The sequence below is a fragment of the Zophobas morio genome, unplaced genomic scaffold (assembly GCF_036711695.1).
Source record: "Zophobas morio isolate AGI-343-1 ecotype UQ-CSIRO unplaced genomic scaffold, CSIRO_AGI_Zmor_V1 ptg000021l, whole genome shotgun sequence".
In the NCBI taxonomy this organism is placed as follows: domain Eukaryota; kingdom Metazoa; phylum Arthropoda; class Insecta; order Coleoptera; family Tenebrionidae; genus Zophobas; species Zophobas morio.
The window spans coordinates 18,338,782-18,364,523 of NW_026972126.1; the positions used below are offsets into that span (position 1 = coordinate 18,338,782).

The 25,742-nt window shown below is 34.8% G+C and overlaps 4 protein-coding genes across 6 annotated transcripts in view; 1 reads left to right on the top strand and 3 right to left on the bottom strand.

Annotated features, from left to right (window-relative positions):
* LOC135131751 (uncharacterized) overlaps positions 1 to 25,742 on the top strand; it is a 230,190-nt gene that overhangs the window by 184,239 nt on the left and 20,209 nt on the right. The window lies entirely within an intron of this gene.
* Positions 54 to 1,085, bottom strand: LOC135133151 (uncharacterized). The gene is made up of 2 exons (XM_064061437.1): positions 192 to 1,085; positions 54 to 145 (listed from the first exon to the last, which is right to left on the bottom strand). The coding sequence occupies exons 1-2, from the start codon at positions 1,083 to 1,085 to the stop codon at positions 101 to 103; spliced, it is 939 nt and encodes a 312-aa protein (XP_063917507.1). The 3' UTR covers positions 54 to 100.
* Positions 1,614 to 4,245, bottom strand: LOC135133150 (uncharacterized). Its single transcript, XM_064061436.1, has 3 exons — positions 4,004 to 4,245; positions 3,146 to 3,508; positions 1,614 to 3,088 (listed from the first exon to the last, which is right to left on the bottom strand). Exons 1-3 carry the CDS (start codon positions 4,022 to 4,024, stop codon positions 1,631 to 1,633), a joined length of 1,842 nt encoding a protein of 613 aa, XP_063917506.1. The 5' UTR covers positions 4,025 to 4,245; the 3' UTR covers positions 1,614 to 1,630.
* Positions 5,076 to 25,589, bottom strand: LOC135132667 (uncharacterized). 3 transcript variants are annotated; one of them, XM_064060832.1, is made up of 4 exons: positions 25,484 to 25,589; positions 11,397 to 11,762; positions 11,087 to 11,339; positions 5,076 to 5,111 (listed from the first exon to the last, which is right to left on the bottom strand). In XM_064060832.1, the coding sequence occupies exons 1-4, from the start codon at positions 25,502 to 25,504 to the stop codon at positions 5,095 to 5,097; spliced, it is 657 nt and encodes a 218-aa protein (XP_063916902.1). In that variant the 5' UTR covers positions 25,505 to 25,589; the 3' UTR covers positions 5,076 to 5,094. The 3 variants fall into 3 exon arrangements, with proteins under 3 accessions (XP_063916902.1, XP_063916901.1, XP_063916900.1); XM_064060831.1 differs by lacking the exon at positions 5,076 to 5,111 and adding an exon at positions 10,827 to 10,917 and having other exon boundaries at positions 10,969 to 11,339; XM_064060830.1 differs by lacking the exon at positions 5,076 to 5,111 and having other exon boundaries at positions 10,852 to 11,339.

The following is a 25,742-nucleotide window of genomic DNA, read 5'->3' on the forward strand; positions in this document are numbered from 1 at the left end:
GTTTGTGGCATTGTCATGTTTTTTCTCGTCGATTGTTGCGATTGGTGATTTGGCCCACTTGAAAGATAATCGCTTGTTTGCGATAAGTGATAACGGGTGACTAATGATTCGGGGTTGGAGTGCGACCGTTGGAGTTTTTTTTGTACTGAAAATAGAGCGATAAAGAGAGATTGGGGTAAGGGGAGACTTACAATGACTTGGACGATTCGAGGCTTGGTATCAACGGGAGATTTGTCGTGGGTGTCTACTACAACCTTCGGAATCACTTGTTTGGTGACAGGTATCTCATTTTTGTCAGTCGTTTTGGTATTTAGGGCATCCGAGGACACACTTTTTGTGATACTTTGGAGCTTCTGGTGGCTCGTATTTTTGTCCGACGACGAACTGAACGATTGTGATTTCGCCCGAAATTTTTCCTCGCTTGGAACTTCAATAACCGCTTCATTGACGGCTTCCGCATCCCTAAATTTTCTCAAAGCTAACGAATCCGAAGACATACATTTCGTCAGGACTGGAAGATCTTTCCCTTTGACACTTTCTTCAACCAAAACGTCCAAAGAGAGGCTTTTCGCTTTGGAACTTTCCAAAAGAGTGTCCACGGTGGACGAAATCACTTTTTTGTTTTTTCTGACGTAGTTCGTCCGTTTCGGAACCGACAGAAAATTCCCCAGATTGGAATTCGTTTCTTGTTCTTCGATTAACTTCTCCCATGATTCCAGTAGCTTCATGGACGAGGTCTCTGGATGTCTCACCGGCTTGCGCTCCCGCCGGTTCACCATCCCCATCCTTTGAAACACCTCCACTTGCCTTTTAATATAGTTCCTGTCAATTCTAGTCCCATTGATCTTCTTTTGTAGCAACTGAAGACTCCGGTTGTGCTCCGCGATGACCTGAATCCGGTCTTTGATCTGTTTTAACTGACTCAGGATTTCCTGGTAGTGGAAATCCTTGCTCGTTTCCAAGGCAGCCACAGTCTTGTCAAAATTTTCCCCCGTCACGTTATCCAAACTTTTCCTTACATCCTTCTCCAGACTATCTACACAGTCTTCCAGTCTCTTGTACATGTCATTTATTGCCGAAGTCATGTCTCAGATCTGATGTCCCGCACAAGAAACTTATCTTACCTACCACATTTCGCAACTCCACGCTACTAAATGCGCGATAAAACCTTATCAGATTAAAGTTTACTTTGGGATATCGCCATGTAAATATCTCGTGAACCGTTATGAGTGTCAAAATTCCCGAAACGTCAGTTATGGCGGAAAACAATGGCCAAAGAAACGCAGGGGAGTTCGTTTTGGGCGCTCTCAACGACGACTCAGACGATTCGGACGATGACACCACAATCGAAACCTACGTAACTCGTATTCTCAGAGAAATCACCGACATCATGGACGAAATGGAAACCATTAAAAACAAAGTTAAAGTGACGAGCGACAAGAGCGAATTGGACAACTTTGCAGAGACTCTGCTTCAAGTGATCATCAAGCTAGACGAAATCGACGCACGGGATCATAACGCGATACGGGAACACAGGAAAGACGCGATTTTGTTCGCGCAAGGTACTCTAGAGTTTATAGATGAGAAATTAGAAAAAAAATAATACACGCAAAAAGTACTTGTATGTTTATTATTCTTTGGCGCGTTCGTCCAGAAGGGACTGCAAATTTTTTATATATTCTATCACTTCGATTTTCTTGTGGGTAAGAGTCGGGTTGTCTTGGCACTTGATTTTGTCCAGTTTTTCGATCAGACGCATTAGTTTTTCGTCGATGACGAAGTACTCCAAGGAGTATTTTTCTTCTTCGAAGGATTCTATTTGGGGCTTGAAGGTCCCGGCGTGGCTGGAAATCGCCTCTATTCGTTCCGGGAAATCGAAGGAATCTATCTTGTTCCAGTCGATGTCGTCGCGAAAATACTTGTGAACGTCGAGGATCTGCAAAGGTTCGTCTTCCTTGGCCTCTTGGGCTATTTCTAGAACACCACGGTGTCGGGACTGAGGATTATCGCTTAAGTTTGAAGAAGAATATTGGTGGTTTGAATTGTTTCTTGTGTATTCTGTACTGGAATTTGAATAAACGTGGTCGCCACAACTTCCTAAGGATCCATCTGGTCTATTAAAGTTTTTAGTACCTGAAATATTATTATGGAAATGTGGTTCGAACTGTACATCTTCAGTTCTGAGTGAATCATCTTGGTACACCTTGCCCTCTTTTTTACCAATCAGGTGAGGGTCATGATAGCTAGGACAATGATGCTTCTGATGACCATTTTGTTTTCGGGCACAATTTTCATCTTCATTATGTCTGACACTGTGTCTGATTCTTTCAGCTGCACTTTCTTCTCTTCGCCCACGTTTGGTGTCTTGAATTTCGGTTTCTGGGTCTTGGTGGATTCGGGTGTTTTTACCAGTTTCTTCAACTGGATGTTGTTCCTCACACGAATTATTTATAGTGGGTCTCGGCATTCCTGAAACTAATTCTACGGTTCTCGTATAAGCAGTGGGTAATTTTCCAGATCGGGTTTGTGTTGTCTGTTCTGGGACCATTTCGTGATCCATTTCTTCCTCATATTTGGTTTGATCTTTTTCGAAAGATGCTCCTTTCGTGCTTGGATTGAAACCGAAATTGGTCTTGTGACTTGATCTATGGACTCTTGCTAACTCATCACTCTTTGGAAAATTGGGATTTTGGGATACCTGATTTATTTCTTTATTGTATCTATTAAAATAGCTGGGGTCCGAAGTACTCGATTTAGAATCACTGGAGGGTTTGTTCCAACACCCAGAGTTCTGCACGGAATAATTCGTAGAAAACGCTTTATAATTTTGTGTGCCTGTGGCATCATAATGTTCCATTAGGTCCTCATCCTTGGTCTTTCTTTTTGTGTTTTCAAGATCCGTTTTATATCGTTTACATAAAATTAACAACTCACGACGCTGTTCGTCAGAAAGAAACGTATTCTTTGATATCTTTGCAAAAAGTTCTTTTTGTTGTATTAACCAATCCTCTGTACTTTCAGAATCCACATTCTTAGAAAATGTTATCAAATTTTCCAGGTGGCTTTTGATTGCAATGTACTCATTACTCTGCAACAAGAAGCCAAATTTTAATTGCCCATTTATTGAAATATTATTTTGACTTACGGGGTTAGACCAATCGCTCTTTTCTGTATGTTCTTCGTCACCCTTTCCTGCTGTGGCGGACCTCAAGTTCTTGTTTTCTTCCACCTGGTTGTCTGGTACATCGAACTCTCTGTTCGTCGGTGGTTCCATTTCAAAAAATCCAAAATGCTGAAAATTTTGGCGAAATTCGTCGACCTTGACCCACAACTTTTTATATTCTCTTGGAGGAATCTTGCCTTTCTTGCGCTCAATAATGTGAATGATCTCTTGAAATCTTTCACGTAAACGGCGCTCTTCGCGAGATGTCAGCTGCTTAGAGCCCAAACCTTTGAGTTCTTTGGCGAAATTTTTTAGGCGCCTTTTAATTAGTTGGAAATCGGTCGACTAGAACAAAAAAACGTGTGGTAAAATAGTCAATTTGTAGTGATGAAGAGTACAACTATAACCCATAGGGCGACCTACTTTTTCATATTCTAGGAATTATGAAACGTTAAGAAAACCTGGGCCCTATTACAATACCCGAAACTAGCTACAAAAAAGCAAAAACATATACTTAATTTAATAATTTATCCCCCAAATTAACATTCCAATATATTTTCGTAAATATGTGTTTTTAATTTCAATATTAGCTATCAAGTTTTCTTACTCAGTACCTTCACCTGATTCATTATTTCTGTATAACGGGTTGTATAAGTTTGACTTGACCATTTAATGAATTCTGTCAGTTCAAGTTGCCAAACGTCAATCAAAAAACGTTGAAAACATAACCTCACACTTACGTCAACTTTGTTTTTACACGGCCAACCACAAACCAATGAATTATTAACCTAACATCAAGTACAATACGTATACATAGAAACACGTAAATAACGAACTTACTTCACAGCATCCTCCAAACATGTCGACCTTGTTTTAAAAATACTTTCACACAAACATCCACACCCAATAAACTAGTCGACGACTTTATCTTCCACATGGAGATCTATTATTACAGTACAGTTCAGATTATATATTTTAAAGTAAATTGTTCTCGTCGCAATTATACGCTTATCGCAACAGATTATTTTATCGCCACTGCCACTTGAATGTCAGTTTCTTCGCGGTTATGCGACCCCAGTTACACTGGCGTATTGAAAGTGGCGAGGAATCGCTTTGGAGAAGAGCATCTGCGCTGTAAAAATTAGTGCAGTAAATCGGGTTTGCCCCCAATAGATCTAACACTGAGGGCACGTTCACGGTTTAAAAGTCCCTAGATGCAAGTTCAAATTAAAAAATTAACGCTTCCTATCATTTCATAAAATTTTAGAGGTATATATTATATTATTATGTATTATAAAAAACGCCCTGGGAATGTATTTATTACATGAAACTGAAAGTTTTTGCATTGTTTGTAAACTTCAGTGTCAAATTCACTATCACATTGTCTAAATTTAAAAATTACGTAAACATATGTTCTACGCTTCCTTGTTCCATATCTTCTTTTCAATACTTTCAAGGCACGTTTTATATTCTTTCCACAAAGTTAACAATTCTTGGCGTTCTTGAAAAGAAAGCTCCTTCTCTTTTATTATATCCTGAAAAATGTGCTCAAGCTCTAAGGAATGCGCTTCTATGGAATTCTTCAAATTTGTGAACACATTTTTCAGGCGGGTTTTGACTGTAGGGTATGGTCGATCCTGAAACAATAAGAGAATTTTTGGTTGCTTTATACTGAAATTAACCAGACTTACAGAGTTAGACAAATCGATCCGTTTTGTAACAGATTTAGAATCCGTTTGCTTTCCATCATTATCGCCGTGACTATGGTGATGGACATCTTCTATATCGGGAATACGACCACGAGTCGGATCAGCTGAGTTTTGATTGCTTCGTGAAGGATGATTTTCGTTGCAAGAATGGCAACTTTCACTTGATTTTGAAAAATTATTTCCCAACTGACTTGTACGAGGTAAGCGCCAAATATTCTCGGCCTAACAAAGAAAGAGACCTGATGGAAAAAAAATAAATATTTATATTTCAACATAATCTCTGTTAACTTCAATACATTCAAAACTATGTTCAACTAACAGCTCTGTGCGTTTAAAAAAATTATTTGAATCTTTATCACTAAAATGATGTAGTACTGCCGTTTGCACCTCTTTATCCGTCCAAAACGTTTTCCCTGCAAGTCGTTTTTTATCTTAGAGAACAGTTAATAATCGTTCGAAGCTAAGTCAGTACTGTAGGGTGGATGATCAAGTTACTCGAAGTCACAGGCCCCTATAGCAGCTTGAGAAAGACATGCGGTATGAACGAGCGCATTTTCATGAAGCAATCGAACGCCTCTTGTTAATTTTCTCGGCCTTTTTTCCCAAATACGGTCTCCTAATTTATGCAGTAAGTAAGCATAATATGTAGCGTTGACAGTGGTATTTCATCCTTTAAAATTAATCAACAACATGCCTTTACAGTCCCAAAAAATTGTGGCCATGATTTTTTTGGAAGACTGGTTCGTCTTCAAGGGTTTCTTACCCCATGCGAAATAACTGTGATCATTTTTTTTAGTAAAATGTGAAGGACAAGCTTCAGCAAACACAAAAACCATCCTGTCCTTAATACCCTTTAGAGCAATTCCATCTTTTGATAAGAATTTTATTGCCGTTCGATTTTCAATTTTAAACAGGCATGATGAGTCCATAATTTTTCAAATATTACTCCTCAAATGTATCAAAACTAATGGGCAGTGGGGCTTGAAATTTTACACACATACTGCGGGGACCCTCTAGTCTTTTATGAGTTGTACAAATTTCCCGACGAGCAATCGCAAATATATCAGGCCGAGAATATTTGGCGCTTACCTCGTATGTTCTGTACCGAACTTTGAATAATAATAATAATAATAATAATAATAAAAATTAAATATCGCAACAAGGAAAATCTTCACACAGTATAGAAGGCATCATCCAAAATCGTCGATTGAAAGATTCTCATTACCAAGACAGAATGGAGGAAGGGGTTTCCAGAACCTAGAAAACTTATATCAGAGACAAATCTCAGATTTGAAGAAGTATTTCTTGAAACGAGCGGAAAGAAATGAAATGTTTCGCACCATCACAAGAGCAGATTTGAACCACACACCCTTAAATCTGTCGAACACCGAAAAAATCCACACCCCCCCACACAATAGATAAAATAATAAGTGAGCTAAAACAAAAACAACTACATGGAAAATTTAACAAAGACTTAGAAGAAACTCATGTCAATAAGAAGATGTCATTGATTTGGTTAAAAAAATCAAGTTTGTGTGCCGAAACAGAAGGATTTGTGTTTGCTATTCAAGACCAAGTAATCAATACCAAGAATTACAGAAAATACATCATCAAAGATCCGAACATAAGAAACGACTGCTGTCGTCTCTGCAAAGCAAAACCTGAAACGATTCAGCACATAATCTCTTCCTGCAGCATCCTAGCACAAACTGATTACAAAGCTAGACACGACAACGCAGCCAAAATCATTCACAAAGAATTAGCAACACTTATGAACTTAATCGAAGATATGACACCCTATTACACTTACATTCCATCTCCGTTCCTTGAAAATAACAAATACAAATTATACTGGGATCGCACAATACTTACAGACTTAAACATTACAGCTAACAGACCAGACATCATACTTGTCAAAAAACACACGAACGAAGCCATTCTCATTGACATTGCTATTCCTAACACAAACAACATTATTCAAACATACGACACCAAGATTTCAAAATATCTACAATTATCGATAGAAATGAAATCCATGTTGAATATTAAAAAAATTTCAATTCTACCCCTTGTTATCTCTAATGTAGGTGTAGTTCCAAATAGCTTAGTTGAGAATTTAAAGTCTTTGCATTTGAATGATTCAATAATTGTCAAAATTCAAAAAGCTGTTTTGTTAGGAACATGTCATATTGTTCGTAAGTTTCTTGAACAGTCTGATCATGTTAGTCAGATTAGATTAGCACCAGTAGGTCAGAGTAGTGTAGGTCACTTTTCATGTGATGCGCGGATAAATGGTCGGTAGTTACGCTAGACTTTTGGGGATGGGGTGAGATTAGAGAATAATAGCAGACTAATTTGTATGCTGTAATTCTAGAATCTCGAAAGTTGTTCTGTTAATCTAATCAATGCATATCATTACTTCTTGGCTTAGTACCCGTAGTGATAGAAGTCTTGCCTGAATGCCGGTCATTTCCGGGTCAGTGGTGGGTCTTAATAATAACGTCTTTATTTATTTATCTTTAGGGTTCTTATTTTTGGCTTCTTGTTGGTGATGTGTTTCATTGTTTTTACTAAAACTGCTCGGGTCGGAAATACTAGATTTAGAATCACTAGAAGGTTTGCTCGAAAACTTGTGGACAGTTTCTTCAATTGGATGTTATTCTTCACATGAATTATTTATAGTGGGTCTCAACATTTCTGAAACTAATTCTTCTACGGTTCTCGTATAAGCAATGGGTAATTTTGCAGATCGGGTTTTTTTTTGTCTGCTCTGGAACCATTCCGTGATCCATTTCTTCTTCACATTTTGGTAACTCATTCGTCTTTGTAAATTTGAGATTTTGGAATTCCTGATTTATTTCTTTGTGTCCATTAAAATTGTTCGAGTTCGAAGTAGGGGAACGAGGGGTTTGTTGTAACAGTTTTTAGGAAAACGAATATAATTTGGTATCTATTAGCTGTTTGACCGATTCTACGACAACTGGTCGCAAACAACTGATCGCGCGACAATTGATCGCAAACAACTCGTCGCAGCACAATTGGTCGCACGCGACAATTGATCGCGGCGACGATTGATCGCAGCGACAATTGATCGCACGTAAATTGATCGCAGCGACAATAGATCGCACGTAAATTTATCGCAGCGTCAATTGATCGCAAGGTAAAATTCATCGGGAAGTATTTTCTTTTATTAAAACTAAATATTTTGTATTCTGAATTTTAAGTTGCAATAAATTTAGCAATCAGGTAAGGTGTAAATATCGAATTAAAAACAATTTGAATATAGATAAGTGACGAAGTTTGTAGTTGCACTTTAAAAATTAAAAAACACGAGCGTAAACACCTTGTTACATAACATTTTTTATTAATAAATTGTCATTTTGGTTATTTTTTTAAGAGATTGTTACTATTTATGTCGTTGCTTATTTTACCTATTATATTATAGGAACCAGCTTCATTACAATAAGTACTCAACATAAAAAAAGTGTTTGTAGTTCTTAACTAGATTTATTATACAATTATTTAAAAAATCGTATTTTTAACAACCTTTAAATTTTACCACAGTTTGATACAGAATTGCCTCTATTGTCTATTCTTGTCTTTATACATATCACCAAACAATAAAATTTATGAACTAATAATACATCTAGATTATCCATATACAGCGAATGTAAATTCCACTGGACGGATATAATATTTATTTTAATCCCTTGTAAATTGCAACGGATCTTTTACAGGGTTTGAGAAAGGTTTACGTGTATTGTAAATATATATTGCAAAAACTTTTGTTAGAGCGTCAAGAATAATTTTGTGTTACCGGGAAATCTAAGAAATGTAGGTACTTATGCAACTAAAAACTTACTTTTTAATTCTTATTATGTGACTAGTATTGTACTGAAGAAAAATTCAGTTGTACCATATGTGGATGTAAAAAATACATATACAGGGTTAGTCACGAGAAAATTACTTCTGAAAATTATTTTTACGCAATCCAAAATACGAATACCGTGTACCACTTGATACTAACTGAATTTAAAATGAAATGCTTAATCCATGATTGCTTTGAATTTGGCAATGTCATTTTGACAATTTTGGAAAAGGAGGTTACGCGAGTGTATATATAAATTTAAAAAAAATATATATATTTATTTAATTTTTTAAACTTTCAAACGTAATGAAAATAATACTTTTTCCCCTCCTGACATGTAAACAAAAGATTCACACACGTTTGACATGCCGCGTAACAGTGACTTTACGCACCAAATTACAATTAACTCAATATGCATTAGCGTGTAGAAGCTCTATTAAAAAAAGTTCTGTATAAATAATAAAAGAAAAGATACTAGAACGCAACTTTACATTATGTTTTGTTCAATCAAAACTTTTGAATTAGAAAAAATGAATTATTTAAAAAAATCCACATGGCGCCATCTCGTGGCTATCGGTATTATAGATTCCTTCAGTAAATATCAAGTCCCGAAACTGTCACTTCATGTCTTGCCATTTCGGCCAATATTTTTAAAATGAAATATTTTTTAAAATAAACTCAATGTCGGGGAAAAAACTGAATACAATTTTCATGGGTTAGGCATTTTGCAGGTTTCGGTCCCATGCCACCCTTCGCTTAGCGTCGGGTGGCAACTTAGGACCTCAACCTGCAAAATGTTACCTACCGCACTCATAATGTAAATAACTATTTTCACTTAAAACTGTAACGAGAGTTTTTTCACGATTGCATTGATTATGATAAATCTATAAATTTTTAATTTGACAGTTGTAATAATTTTAAAACCATTTTTTATTTAAAAAAAAATGACGTGTGTAACACGTTTTGAAAGCTATTTTTTTTCACTCTTTTAATTGACAAACTTTAAACTTGTGAGGAAAAAGGCATGAATCACTTACTTGAGTGTCTAATTAATAAGACGAATAATCCAAATGAACATTACAGTAGCATACCCACGAAATATGTGTCAGCATTAAAAAAATTATTTTACAAAATTTTCACTTTTTTGCACTTTGGTTTAGTCGGAAATGAGCCTAATAGCTACTGTTTTTATGGAACTCGTATGTATTTATTTTGATACTTTTTTAGAAATAATGAAATTTTTGAGAATATAACACTTTATTTTATTTTCCTCATTCATAACAATTACTTATTTTCTCTATAAACGCTATCATTTTTCGCCCGCGATCAATTGTCGCATGCGACCAGTTGTACTTGCGATGAATTGTGACTGCGACCAGTTGTCGCTGCGATCAATTGACGCTGCGACCAGTTGTTTGCGATACCGTTTGACCATTATAAAAGTATCTATCGGTAGTCTAACTATTCCCCTATTGGACTGAACAGGCAAAAGGTCAAAATTGTTCATCTTCACTTCACACCAGGCATTTTCTTAAAAAAAGTGCATTGTTACAACTTGCCCCGTGGTTGGGGCTAGTTGTAACAGCCATGAGACAGGTAGTACCAGTAAAAATAAAGCTGATGTTGATACATATTTAGACTTTATTTTTCAAAAATCAACACAACACTTCATTATATACAATTTTTTTTCAGTAAAACTGAAATAAACTTTTAGAAAGAGAGTCAACATTAAAAATTTGAGTGTTGTCTTCCTTTTTCTTAATATATCTGGAAAGCGATATATGGCATAGGTCAAAATTTTGGCTCGCTTTTCGTATGCTGGGTACGAGATTTGTAGAAGTGAATTTGGGATAAGTTGTAACATGTTACAACTTGCCCCAAAGCTATTGTTACAACACAATTTTCTACATTTAATTAGATTTCGACAAAATTATGTGGCTTAGCGTCAAAATGTGTAAGGAATATCAAAGCTGAGTAATTTTTGAGCTACATGCAAAACTAAAAGCTTTAAATTAATTAATAACTGATACGAAAAACCAAATTTTACTAAAGCAATATTTTACATTACTTAGCCAAAACGAAACACGTGTACACATCCACCCACTGCGCTGGCTCAAGGAACAGTGGTTGTGATGACATGATGTCTTATGGTGCAAGAATTAAATTCAGTAAAATACCTGACGTTAAAGAGTTTAAATTGTGGGTAAAAATTTAGTGTTACAACTTACCCCTGTTACAACAAGCCCCTAGTTCCCCTACTTGATTTAGAATCACCGGAGGGTTTGCTCCAAGACCCAGAGTTCTGCACGGAATAATTTGTAGAAAACGTTTTATAATGTTGTGTACCTGTGGCAACATAATGTTCCAGTAGGTCCTCATCCTTGGCCTTTCTTTTTGTACTTTCAAGGACCGTTTTATGTTGGTTGCATAAAGTTAACAACTCAATGCGTTCTTTGTCAGAAAGAAGTTTGTTCTGTGTTATATTTGCAAAAAGTTGTTTTTGTTGTATTAACCAATCCTCTGTACTTACAGAATCCACATTCTTAGAAAATGTTATCAAATTTTCCAGGTGGGTTTTGATTTCAAAGTACTCATCACTCTGCAACAAGAAGCGAAATTTTAATTGCCCATTTATTGAAATATTATTTTGACTTACGGGGTTAGACGAATCGCTCTTTTCTGTATGTTCTTCGCCACCCTTTCCTGCTGTGGCGGACCTTAAATTATGCTTGTTTTCTTCCACCTGTTTGTCTGGTTCATCGACCTCTCTGTTCGTCGGTGGTTCCATTTCAAAAAATCCAAAATGCTGAAGAGTTTGTCGAAATTCGTCTACCTTGGCCCACAACTTTTCGTATTCGTTTGGAGAAATCTTGCCTTTCTTGCACTCAATAATGTAAATAATCTCTAGATATCTTTCAAGCAGACGGCGCTCTTCACGAGATGTCAGCTGCTTGGCGCCCAAGTCTCTGAGTTCTTTGGCGAAATTTTTTAGGCGCCTTTTAATTAGTTGGAAATCCGTTGACTAGAACAAAAAAACTGTTAGTAAATAGTATGGTTAATTTGCAGGTAAGATTATCTTAATAAAATTTTGTGATGACGTAAATAACTTTTTGGTGGGGATATAGCAGCAGAAATCGTGTGTGCTCAAAATTTCGCAAAAATTAGAATAACTCTTTTTAATTTAATCAATAAATATGTCTCTAATCACACATTTTTTGAGACAGCCTGTATTAACAGTTGCAAATGTTTGCCAAATGTGGCACTTATAAGTGTAACGCCAGGTTCACCCGATACAATTTTTAAACGACATAACCAAATTTTTGAAAATCTCAATGTAATTGGTTTCGTACTGTTTGTTCTAAACATCTACAAGGACAAAGTTAAAAAAAATTCAGATTACGTCATCAAATAGACAAATTTTGGTAATCAGTCCAGCAGTTTAAAAGTTCAGTCTAAAAAACGCCAACAGACGACCGACAAACAACTGACAAACGAAAACGGACGGCCTACGTTTTCATATTCTAGGAACCACGAAACGCTGAGAAAACATGAAATTAGTCATTGGTCAAACGGACCCTATTGCAATAATCTAATTCGCTACAAAGTTGACAAATGTCACATGGTCACTGTAATAAACGTCGAAAACATAACCTCAAACTTACGTCAACGTTGTTTTTACAGTTTTATATATCGTTTTATAGTTTTCATATTTTTGATTGAAACCTATTAATGTCAATGTCAAAATCGAAATGCCGCTGACATTGGACTTTCAACCAATCAAATTACGGTAGTGTGCAGTGCCGCCAACCTAAAAGAAGCTGTAGCTTTCTGTCAGTACTTATGCATTGTTACAGATCGTTTTCGACCTTTAAATCAACAAGATTTATTACTATTCATCTTAAAATCAAGTTAAGTATTGTAACTATAAGGGCTCGCATTTTGCCCTTTTTTCTTAATATGTGTACTGTAGTATTTTTTACACACCAAGAAGGGTAAAACATGTTTAAAATGGTAAATTTTTGTAGGAAAGTATCGATTTTGCAATTAGGCTCCGCCCCTCGGTCTGACAACGAATGAAAAATTCATTACAATTGAGCTTGGGATGGATATAGGCGGGTCCTAATTTTTGTTAGTTTTTTTTTTATATACTTATTATTCTTTGAACAACACGTTTTTTAATATAAGCTCCGCCCCCTTGGCTCACGACGAATAAAAAAATCATCACAATTGAGACAGGGCGGGTGCGCGAAGCTTTCTTAATATGTGTTGTCATCTTTTCAAAACAAGAAACTTAAAACATGTTTAAAATGGTAAATTTGTATAAGGAAATATCGATTTTGCAATGAGGCTCCGCCCCTAGGTCTGCCAACGAATGAAAACTTCATTACTATTTACATCAGGGCAGGTATTGGTGGGGCTTAATCTTTAAGAACATATTGCACATTAATTAATTTCTCGTAAAAAAATAAAGATTTTATAATTAAGCTCCGCCCCTCGGCTTACGGCGAATAAAAAAAATAATCAGAATTGAGATAGGGCGGGTGGGCGGGGCTTATATTTTGCCTTGTTTCTTCTTAATATACTTAGCCATCTTTTCACAACAAGAAACTCAAAACATGGTTAAAATGGTACATTTTTGCAAGGAACTATGAATTTTGCAATTATGGGGCGGAGCCTAATTCCAAAATCGATATTTACTTATACAAATTTTCCATTTTAAACACATTTTTCTGCTCATATTGAGAAAATCATTAATGTCATCGTTAATATTATTAAAAATAATTCTTAATTTGTTTGTCTTTATTTTCTTGATTATATGAGCAGAAAAAGTATAGTGTTAAATTCGTGAGAAATTGGTGATTCCACTCGGATAAGTTTGTCCATTCGCCTTTGTCTCGTTCCGGAAACTCTCATCCTCGTGCAATGTCCAATTTTCTATACTATTTATGTTTCATGTTGTGAAAAGAAGTCTACACATATTAAAACCAAAACGCAAAATTTAGGCCCACCCATCCGCCCTATCTTAATTGTGATGATTTTTTTTATTCGCCGTGAAGCGAGGGGGCGGAGCTTATTTCTTTACATGAAATTGAAAACATGCTTTTGAGTACCGTGTTGTTCAAAAAATACTATGAACATTAAGGGTGGGTTTTTCCAAAATTTAGTTAACCTCTGGTTTCGTAACTTTTAGTTAACTTTAACTCCAAGTTAACTAGCAGTTAATTTTGAATGCGTTTTTCCAACAAATTTGTAAATTTGGTTAGAAAACAAACAGTTAACTATGATTCACATTTGATATCTATGGCAACGTTTCACAAATCTGTTGTATATTGTGATAAATGTCATTCAAATTCTTCTGGTGTGATTATTTTGTACAAAAATGAGTAACACAGAGAAAACAAAGCGGTGTTCTAACTTTACGAAAGAAGAGGAAAGGATTTTGACCCAATTGGTTCATAAAAACAGAAATATAATTGAATGCAAAAAAAATGGCCAGGTAACATGGGAGCAGAAGGCAAATATCTGGCGTATCATTGCAGATGAATTCAATTCCACTGTTGGGGGGCAATTTAAAGGGGTCCAAATTTTAAAATGCAAATACGCCAATTTAAAAAAAAGTTGCAAACGAAAGTTTGCAACGAACAAGGCCACGATTGTTAAAACTGGTGGAGGTAGTGGAAATTTAATGGAAATTGACGATGTGGATTCTACAATCAAAGTTATTCTAGGAGAACAGATTGATGGCCTGCCAAGCGCTTTCGACAGTGATGCAGACTTTGCAAATTCTTTACCAGGTGCGAGATATTTTAATGTATACTTATAAAAATGATTGCTTCATTTTTACTTCCTGAGCGTAAGCAAAGGAAGTATTGTAATCGAGTCCGTCGGCCGACTCTCTACTTTTACGTTTTCTCGATCTTTCATGACCCCTAGAAGACGAAGAAATAGGTCTCCCATTTCCGTCTGTCTGTCCGTCTGTCCGTCTGTCCGTCTGTCCGTCCGTCTGTCCGTCTGTCCGTCTGTCCGTCTGTTGTCACGGATTTTTATTAGACAGATAATCTCCGAAAGTACTCGACCGATTGTTGTGAAATTTTGTACTTATATTAAGAATATCATGTAGATGGTAAAACGCTAACCAAAATTTGTCGAATCATCCCCACCACTAAAGCGATGACGTCACTTCAAAATTGTACATAGTAAATGGGTTTTCAATTGTATAAAATAACATAGTCCTACACATGTAGTTTACAACTCTGAATCGACTTTTCACCCGAAACGTCCAGATTTTTGGAAAAAAAATCAAAATTATAAAACAACATTTTGAAATTTAATTTTTAATCTGCTAACCAGAATGCTTTGAAATGTTGCAGATGTTTTAAGGCTATAAAGAGCATCATAAATCTTTAGTCAAAAAATATTTGCTTATCCCCCCCAAAAACTTGATGACGTCAGCTCAAAAATTTGTGGAATAAATCATATCTAAAATGTACAAAATATGATGAGTCTGTACTTGTGAACTATCACTCCATTCATATTTTTTGGATTTGCATATACAGGGTGACTCAAAAAAATTAATGAATGCGTAAATATATTTTATTGATTTAATCAGGAACTACAAAACCGAATGCTCTGAAATCTTGCAGATGTTTTAAGGTCATAAAGAGCATAATAAATGTTTAGTCAAAATATATTTGCTTATCCCCTCCAAAAAATTGATGACGTCAGCTCGAAAGTTTGCCGAATAAATCCTATCCAAACTGTAAAAATATGATGAGTCTGTACTTGTAATTTATCACTCCATTCATATTTTTTGGATTTGCATATACAGGGTGACTCAAAAAAATTAATGAATGCGTAAATATATTTTATTGATTTAATCAGGAACTACAAAACGGAATGCTCTGACATCTTGCAGATGTTTTAAGGTTATAAAGGGCATAATAAATGTTTAGTCAAAATATATTTGCTTATCCCCTCCAAAAACTTGATGACGTCAGCTCGAAAATTTGCCGAATAAATCATATCTAAAATGTACAAAATATGATCAGTCTGTACTTGTGATCTATCACTCCATTCATATTTTTTGGATTTGCATATACAGGGTGATTCAAGAAAATAAATGAAAGCGTAAATTTATTTTACTGATTTACTCAGGAACTACAAAACCGAATGCTTCGAAATCTTGAAGACATTTTAAAATTATCATAGGCATGGTAAATTTTTGATCAAAACGTATTTGGTCATCCCCCCTAAAAAATTTATGATGTCACCACAAAATTTTGCTGAAAAAATCCTATCTAAAATGTACAAAATATGGTGAGTCTCTTCTTGTGATTTATCATTCCATTCAAATTTTTTCGATTTGCATATACAGGGTGACTCAAAAAAATTAATGAATGCGTAAATTTATTTTATTGATTTAATCAGGAACTACAAAACCGAATGCTTTGAAATCTTGCAGATGTTTTAAGGTTATAAAGAGCATAATAAATTTTTAGTCAAAATATATTTGGTTATCTTCTACAAAAAACTGATGAGGTCAGCTCAAAAGTTTTCCGAATAAATCGTATCTACAATGTACAAAATATGATGAGTCTGTACTTGTGATTTATCATTCCATTCATATTTTTGGATTTGCATATGCAGGGTGACTCAAAAAAATTAATGAAGGCGTGAATTTATTTTATCGATTTAATCAGGAATTACAAAACCGAATGCTTTGAAATCTTGGGAATATTTTAAAGTTATTATAAGCATGGTAAACTTTTGTTCAAAATGTATTTGTTCATCCCTCCTAAAAAAATTGATGACGTCACCCTTAAATTTTGCTGAATAAATCCTATCTAAAATGCAAAAAATATGATGAGTTTGTACTTGTGATTTATCATTCCATTCATATTTTTTAGATTTTCTTAAGAGGTGGTTCAAAAAAATTAATGAAGTCAATTTATTTTATTGATTAAATTAAAGGCAACACTTATTATTAGTATTACACCCCAACCAACCCAATTTGGTAGACACAACATTTGTTAAAGGAAAAACTCGGTTGAAACATAAGGGTAGCACGCTTATTTACATCGACTTTAACATTACAGACCTGCATTTGTTTTATGCGTTCACTTGATTCCGCGAATGTGAAATAGACATGTTTATAATCAACCAATTGTGAATTTCACCGTCAAGAATTAAAATAAAACCCAATGTTTTATATAATAAGCGGAAGTCGAAGCAATAAAACCGACGGTCGTTTTGTTTACAGTTTCTCTGTTTGGCTCTCGCGTATGCTGTTACCCCTGTCATCTTAAATTAAGAATGTTTATACATACACGATTTTCAGTTGCCTCTGATACGTAGGTATACGTGAGTAAATTGTTTCGTTATTTTATTGATTATTACAAATCAATATTCAAACGACCCAATTCATTTTCCCGAAAATTTGAGAATATAATAATTTTATTCTTAGTATTACACTACATCTGTCCCAACTGATATACGTGTCCTTGCAAAAATGTTGATGACGTCATCGCAATTTTTTTTTAAATTCCCACTACAAAAATGTAATGAGAAAAAAAACACAATAGGCATGCAGTCGTCAAGTTTCCGACAGCGAGGGAAGTACTGTCTAAACTCTTTAGACCAATTTTTTTTTAATAAGGGTATAACTCATTTTTTAGAGTTTTTACAAACGCCATAAATTTCATCCATTTTGTCTATGTTTTCGTATTTATCTACCTTAAAGTATTTGTATTAATTTTTTGACATAGGAGGAAGTGGCCTCGCTATGCCCAGCACCCACGAAAAAGATTTACGGCAAAACATAGAAGTTATTGGTGACAAATACAATTTGACTGAATCTGAAAGTAATCCTAATTCTAAACTTTTTTCGCAAATTACTTTAATAACTCTTATAGATGAAATATAAGTTGTAAATCAACAAAATAATTTAGACACAATTAATGTACTGGATAATTCTACTGAGAACTGAAATAGATACAGCTCCAAAATGTTAAAAAATCCACCACATAAAAAACTTCAGACTTTAAGTATTAACACTTTATTTTTTATAAATACAGATACAAATGAAGTTCTTGTTTCCAGGACAAAATAAAAAAAATCGTTGGCCTTCAAAAAAAAAATACAAATGAAAAACTATTAGAAGTCAAACTAGAATTCATAAGGATGCAAAAAGAATGTTTTGAAGAGGAACATAAATTGAAAATGGAAATTCTTCAAAAAAAAAAGTTACTGCTTGATAAAAAATTACGTAACGCAGAAATAAAAAATTTGTTTGTTTTGCGTTCTTGTGAACATATGAAAGTTATCATGTTATCAAATAAATAATTATCAGACTATGTCCAAATTGTTTTTGTTACAATCTCGCAAAGTAATCAAAAATTAATCTCTGCCTAACATTGTTTGGTCTTTCTATTAGTTGAGGATTATTTTCTGGAGGATTATTGTTTACAAGATCAATTGCTACTACTTCTTCAACATTTATCTGTGGGATATCTTCTCGTTCTTCGCAAGCAATATTGTGTAAAACTGCAGTTGCTACGATTACAGCTTGTACAGTTACTTTTTTCAGTCTGAGTCCCAAGGCCAAACCGGGAAACCTTTTTTTCCACACTCCGTAAGATCTTTCCACCACATTTCTGGTTCTTATTAGGGATTCATTATACAGGGACATTTTTTTAACTCTGAACATACACCAGAAAGTCCCTATGTTCAATCTTAAAAAAACACATCAATGTCACAGATTACGGATACCAGATGGTTCACTTGTGGGCGTAACTGTCCGCAAATTTTCCGTGCGCATGACACTAAATTGGTTCAGCACTTTTAAATCTCTTGAAACTGGTTCGACAGATTAACACGCAAAATAATATTTACAATGAAGCAGATATAAGAATAAAAGTTTAGGTAATAATTCAGGGAATAAATAACATTACAAGGATTAATTTCTACGTTTTTTGGTTACGAAGGGATTTTTTAAAAGTTTTAAAATAATCAGAAAATTAGTTAAATAAATACCTACCTGCATTAAACTGTATTATGGTATCGTTTAGTAAATATATCTTGTCTATAATGCCTGATTTTGTAAATGAATAAGAGAATAAAACATTTTCCCTTCTTTTCCTTTAAACTCGTTTCAGTCTTAAATAACCACCAAAAATCGAAGATCACTATAAAGACGAGTAGATTAGAAAACTGTAACAAAAGTTCAGAAAGGCAAGCGCAGCAAATTTCATTAACTATTCCCTCCAATTCTTCTAACTTTCGGTAACCCTTTAAGCCGTATAGTTAAAGAGGTTACGTTTATTCACCATTCCAAAATTTTAATACCACTTTCTTGTTAGCACTATATTCGAGAATACGTGTTTTTTACGCTCTAAAATTTTTTAATGCCGATGCATGTGTCCGCAATTCTTGTCAGAGGAAATTGTGAAATGTTAAGCATTTGTAATAATCATAAATCATTTTGTGTAAGGCAAATAAGTATTTTGTTCGTTTTTTCTTCACTTAGAACCTCATCCCTTGCATCATCGCTGTAATTTTTCTCTGACCGCCGCGCTTTTAAATTCAAAGCTTGCGAACCAATTTTGGTAGAGCGTGCGTAGTAGCGTGAATACCGCTTGAAATCTCGGGACACCGACTTCAAAGTGCCGACAGCTGAGTGAACTATCTGGTATCCGTAATCTGTGTCAATGTATTGAAAGTATACAACCAAGATTACATCAAACATACGTGATTAATAGAAAAAAATTAAACTTGTCAACTTGTCAAAATATAATTTGGAAATTTAAGAAATGAATACAACAGAAGAAAACGTAAAAATATTAAATTGGTACTATCGCCATGTAATCATTCGAATTGTGGGTAGGTACGTGTTATTTTTTTGGTCAATTGCTCTAAAGATTTCGTGTAAATAATGTGTTATTGCAGTTGGATGTGGGGGAGTTCCATCCATTTGAAATGAAACCAATCATCAAAACTTAAATATTGAATTTGGTGCACTATGTGGTAACGAAGCAGTCTTAAAAAGGAATTAGAATTCAAATTTTTCTTCAATAAAAAATGGACCAGGTTTAAGGTTTGGTTTATATTTCCTTCCAACATTTTAGCCCTACGGTTATATTGTGCTCTTGTCAAATTTTGTAGAGGAGGATTAGCATTTGACTAATATCTGTAAAGAAAGGAAAAACATACGAAGGGACAAGGGAGTTAACAGGACTAACCGATAATTTTGGGAATAGACTTCATCATCTAATGATAATAATGCTTCATGTGTAAATACGATGTTTTGTGAAATGTTTTTACTGTTTCTTAAATTAAATAGTCTTTCTCAAAAATCCGTTCTTTTAATTTTACTTCTGGACTTAGTTATTGATGATTTGGTGAATTTAAGTATAACATTTGTATTTAAACTGTTTTAAAACTTTGCGGGGATAACATAAGATGTTTAATTGTATATTAATACTTCCTCAGTTAGGACATAATTTGATCTGTTTCTCTAACGATGTTTATATTCGACGCATCCGTGGGTGTTGACACAATTGGTCTATTGGTGTAATTGACTGAAAAAAGATCACGTACAATTCTGTGCCTACGATACCAAGTAAAAATTTGACCTTTCTCTTCCATTGTATAAAACATTGTTTGTATTCTCAAATTTTCAAATTATATTTTGACAAGTTGACAAGTTTAAATCATTTTTTTTCTAATTATCACGTAGGTTCCATGTAATATTGGTTGCATACTTCTAATACATTGATGTGTTTTTTTTCAGATTGAACATAGGGATTTTATGGTGTATGTTCAGAGTTAAAAAAATGTCCCTGTATAGTTGGATTCATGTATCTTTTGACACAAGTGACCGAAGTATCATACAAGCTCAGACAGCACCTATCATAAGAATCTTTGTTTTAAGGATTACAAAAACGAAGAGCCAGACAAATAGTATGTCTACCGAAATTAGGCCAAATTACGCTCTACGTCAGTTATTCTCTTCCACAAAGTTCCTTGAATTAGAAAAAGATAAAATACGTAATAAATGCGTCCACATAGTGCGACAGGCACTGATGTAGTCAATCTAGTGACTGATAATAATTCATCGATTTTTCATCAAACGTCACTGTCATTTTTGGTTTTACTCGGAGTGGTTAATCGCAGTTTTTCGTTGTTCTATTCAAGATTTCTTTTCAGTTCTTCGTAAAGTTCGTTGGTTATTAGGATTCTTGTTTCGTTGTCCTATTTTTTATGTTTTGTTATCTTATTTCTTGTTCGTGTTTGGTCTACAACATGACGGGCAAACGTTTGAGCTCCCGTGCCCAGGACATCGTGTCCAACTTTATAGAGTATTTTGCTCTTGAGAAGGAAAACGGTGGTCCTTTAATCTCATTAAATGGTACAGAACGAGTAAGTAAGTAAAAACCACTTGAAGGTTCATGCTTAATAATTTCGCTCAAATTTTTAGCGAGTTGCAGATGCTCTAGGCGTTACTCGCCGAACGGTTTCGAAGATTAAAACTCGAAAAGAAAGACTCGGCGTCCTTCCCAGTCCGACAAAATCACGACCCAATCGGAAAGCACCGAAACCAAAAGACCTGCCTAAGCCTAGACATTTGTGTTATGTTGACGTTATGAACATTGTCACGTGTGTAAAAAGATACATGAATCGAACTATATAAATTTTCCGGTAAGTTTCGGGTTTGACGCAAATGTGTCATTTTATATTATTAGATAAATTACATAAAATTGGATTTGGGAGCATGCTTTTACAACTATTTAATTCGTACTTAATGGGTCGTGAACAAATCGTCAGATATCACAATTATTTATCTAAACCCTTTGTTCCAACATCTGGCGTGCCACAGGGCTCCAACTTAGTCCCACTGCTGTTCTTAATTTTTATAAATGATCTTGGCTCGTCACTGTGTTGTAGTAAATTATTATTCGTTGATGACCTAAAAATCTATATGGAAATTAATAGTATAGAGGATTGCAAAGTACTTCAGATCTGTATCAATCAACTCCTTCGTTGGTGTATGATCAACCGACTCACTCTAAATGCGTCCAAATGTTTTGTGATGACATACAGTAGGAAATTATCTTCACTTATTTTTGACTACAAAATTGAAAATTTGATTATCAATAGAACGGATACAATGAAGGACTTAGGAGTATTGTTTGACCAAAAGTTTACTTTTATTAACCATATACAGGATGTTGTAGCTAAATCGTTTAAAATCTACGGTTTCATCTACCGAGATTGTAAAGAATTTAATAACATTCAAGTTCTAATATCACTGTACACATCATTAATACGCACCAAATTGGAATACTGCTCAACTGTATGGTCACCAGTGTATGAAGTACATATTAAACACTTGGAATCTGTACAGCGTAAATTTTTGAAATTTCTTTGCTTCATCATTGATGGAACATACCCGGAGAGAGGATATAACCATTCATTATTGTTAAGAAGATTCAACATGAACTCGTTGCAAACTAGGCGAATTATGTTCAGTGTATGTTTTCTATATAAACTTCTTAATAACCAAGTGGATTGTAGTCTGTTGTTAGAAAAAATAAACTTTGTAGTGCCGAGATCAAACAAACATCAGACGGTGACATTCTATTGTGATGCATGCAGGACTAATTTATTACGTAGATCACCATTATTTGTAATGTGTAACAACTACAACAAAATCTGTAGTAAATGCGATATTTATTTTGACTCTGTAAAAACAATCAAAAAGGTTATCGAGCTAACTCAATAATTTAGAATAGAACTTTCTATTTTTAGAATGACTTGCTTTTTCTTTTTTCTTTTATAGAATGATTTGGTTTTTTTTTTCTTAATTATTATTTTTCTGTAATTGGGTTTTAAGCCTGTAGAAAAATAAAGTATTATTATTATTATTATTAAATACGGTTTAACCGGGTATCCGCTGTCGCCAACTAATATACAGTTTCCGTAGTGTTTGTTTTCAAATTTGTGGGCAATGGCGGAACTTCTAAAAATGTGGGCATCGTGGGCAGAGCCTGGCCAACGAGCAACTATGTCTCTTATTTTTAAATCGAAGTCTGCAACGGTTTGAACATTGAACGAAAAATATTGCTTGCGATTTCTATAAATCTCTGCATTTTCACCACCGGGGGATATAATTTTCACGTGACTACAGTCAGTAGACCCAGAAATCTAGCGATCCTGTAAAAACCTGCCTTACATTCTGAGATCTCTTCATTTGTCTCAGGCATACGTATCAGTGGCGGCTGGTGGGTCAAAATTTCGGGTTGGCCAAATATTTTGAGTCTACACCCTGGTGTTTTTATATTATTATATTTTCGTAATGGCCGCTACTCGTTAACCACTGACATTTTACGTGCCAGAATGTACAAAATATCTCAAATGTTTCGACCTCGACTTGTTAAAATAATTTTTTATAGGAAATTGACAATGTCAGTTTGATTCCAAATCCTTAATTCTACTTGTTCTGCTTTATGATTAATTGAGAACCACCGAAAAAATTATTTTTACTGGGTTCCGCGTTGACCGGCGGCTATACGGCTTACCGGCCCCGGACATCCACAATTAAATAAGAATAATTAAATAATGACATGCCGTTAAAAAATATAAAAAAGTAATAATAAAAGAACCAACTGTTAACTATGTTCATTTACATTTATTTTTGGAACGAAGTTCCTTACGGCAGGCTTGGAGGAGATAGGGATTTTGCTGCGCGACCGAACTGAAACAAACTTAATCTAAATCTTCAACACAAAGAGAGCCGTTTATACTTGTCGCTGAGTTAATCATTTTATCTTCTACGGTCTACCAACTACCATGCGTATACTCAAGTAATGTTTGTAGCACACATTTGTTCATTTTTTAAGGAATAATCACATCAAACATTGCGCACATAACCTCAATTTTTCTTTTTGAACAGGTGGTCGCAAAAGTTGAATTTGCTACCTCTAAATGAGTCGACATTTGCATGCGTCATGGCTGCTAGTGAAAAAAATATATTTTATATATATGTTCTATCCTAACGTACATTCAAACTTTATTTCTTTTTTTATTTTCTTATTTCAACGCTTACAAAGTATTTTAAAACGACTGGTACGGCGTGGCCGACCCTGCCGCCCCTGACCAGCCGCCCCTGAATTACGTATACATACAGGTCTCAAAGAAGCCAATGCTTCGCTAACTCCCTTCACTGTTTTTGAGGCTGTCGATTTATGCACTCCAATGAAGTCTCCAGCAACATGTAGAAACGAGCCAGTAGCATAAAAAGACAGTGTTAGAAGCAGTTCTGATCGGTTGGTGACAATGCAGCGTTTCTGAAGTGATCACAAAAATTTTACTGATGTGAAATTTAGATATATTATTTACTAGTAAGACTAACCTATTTGTTTTGTGGTGAATGTCTTCTAGTATCTCATCCGCTATATTTAATACTGTTTGAGGAGATAACCTAAATCTTTGTAAGAATTTCTATCCCATTTTTCAAAATGGTTTATGCGTTCCCTTAAAACTCTTTGTTTTCATACAGGCACCTCCTCATCGTCGCTATAAACGTTACTATCGACGAAATCCATCATTTTACTGACGACAGTTTTATAAAATCAAACGTCAAAATATGAAATTACTAGTTAACTGATTAACTGATACTTTGAGTTCTGGTTAAATGAAATTAGAAGTTAACTTTAAATCGTTAGTTAACGAAAATGGATTAACTAGAGATGGAAAAACCAACCCTAAGAAAACAAAACTGAAAATATAAACCCCGCCCACCCACCCCATCTCAATTGTGATGATTTTTTATTCTTATAAACTTAAGACATGTTTAAGATGGTAAATTTTTGTAAGGAAATATGGATTTTGTAAAAAGGCTCCGCCCCTAGGTCTGCCAGCGAATGAAACTTCATTACTATTTAGATCAGGACAGATATGGGTGGGGCTTAATCTTTGGCTTTAATTTTTTCTTAATATATTTAGTATTCCTTGAATAACATGGTACTCAGAAACATCTCTTACATGGTAATTTTTTGTAGAGAAATAAGGATTTTGCAGTTAAGCTCCGCCTTCTTGGCTCACGACAAATAAAAAAAATCATCACAATTGTGACAGGACGGGTGGGCGAGGCTACATTTTGCCTTTTTTTTCTTAATATGTGTAGACGTATTTCGACAACAAGAAACTTAAAACATAGCTAAAATGGTTAATTCGCGGAGTGATCAACTTAAATCCTTCACTTTTCTTCTACAACCCTTTTAAATACGGCAAAAGGTGAACATCAAAGTTACCATCGACGACAACTTGGCAGCGGAGTTTATGAATGACAATTTTCAGCTCTAAAAGCTACGTCAACAGCAAGTTTATAAATCCCATTTAAGGTTCAATCAAAGAAATGAAAAATATTTCTGTAGACTACTCTAACCTGAAAACTTTTTAATCGCACTGTTTTGCGCGAAATAAAATCACCTATTACGTTTCACGGTTTATTTATAACGCACAAATATTATAATTGCCGGTCTCTCGGGTCGGCACGTCTTTACCCTCTCCTTACTTCTGGACGACCCCCCGATCCGAATGGAATAATAAAAATAGTTAAACTACCCTAAAACGGGTGAGAGTAGGGTGGACAAATTGGCTACGCCCAAACCCCTGTTCAGGTAAACTGAAGACGCACGTTAAAACATGTACATACATATACACAGAGCTATATAAAGAACTTACTGCAATAGATCCGCCGAACATGTTGATTTTTTTTTATTTTTTTAGATACTGTCGCACCAGTCTCCACCAAGTACCGACAAAGTGCTGGACTTACTCCACATGAAAATCTACCGTACTTCAGATTAAATATTTTAAAGTAAATTGTTTAGTGCAGCAAATTATCTTATCGCTCGTGATAAATGGAAATCTATTTAATACTTGAATCATGTCAATCTATTCTCCATGTTTATGCGATCCCATTTACATCCACCTTTAAAAA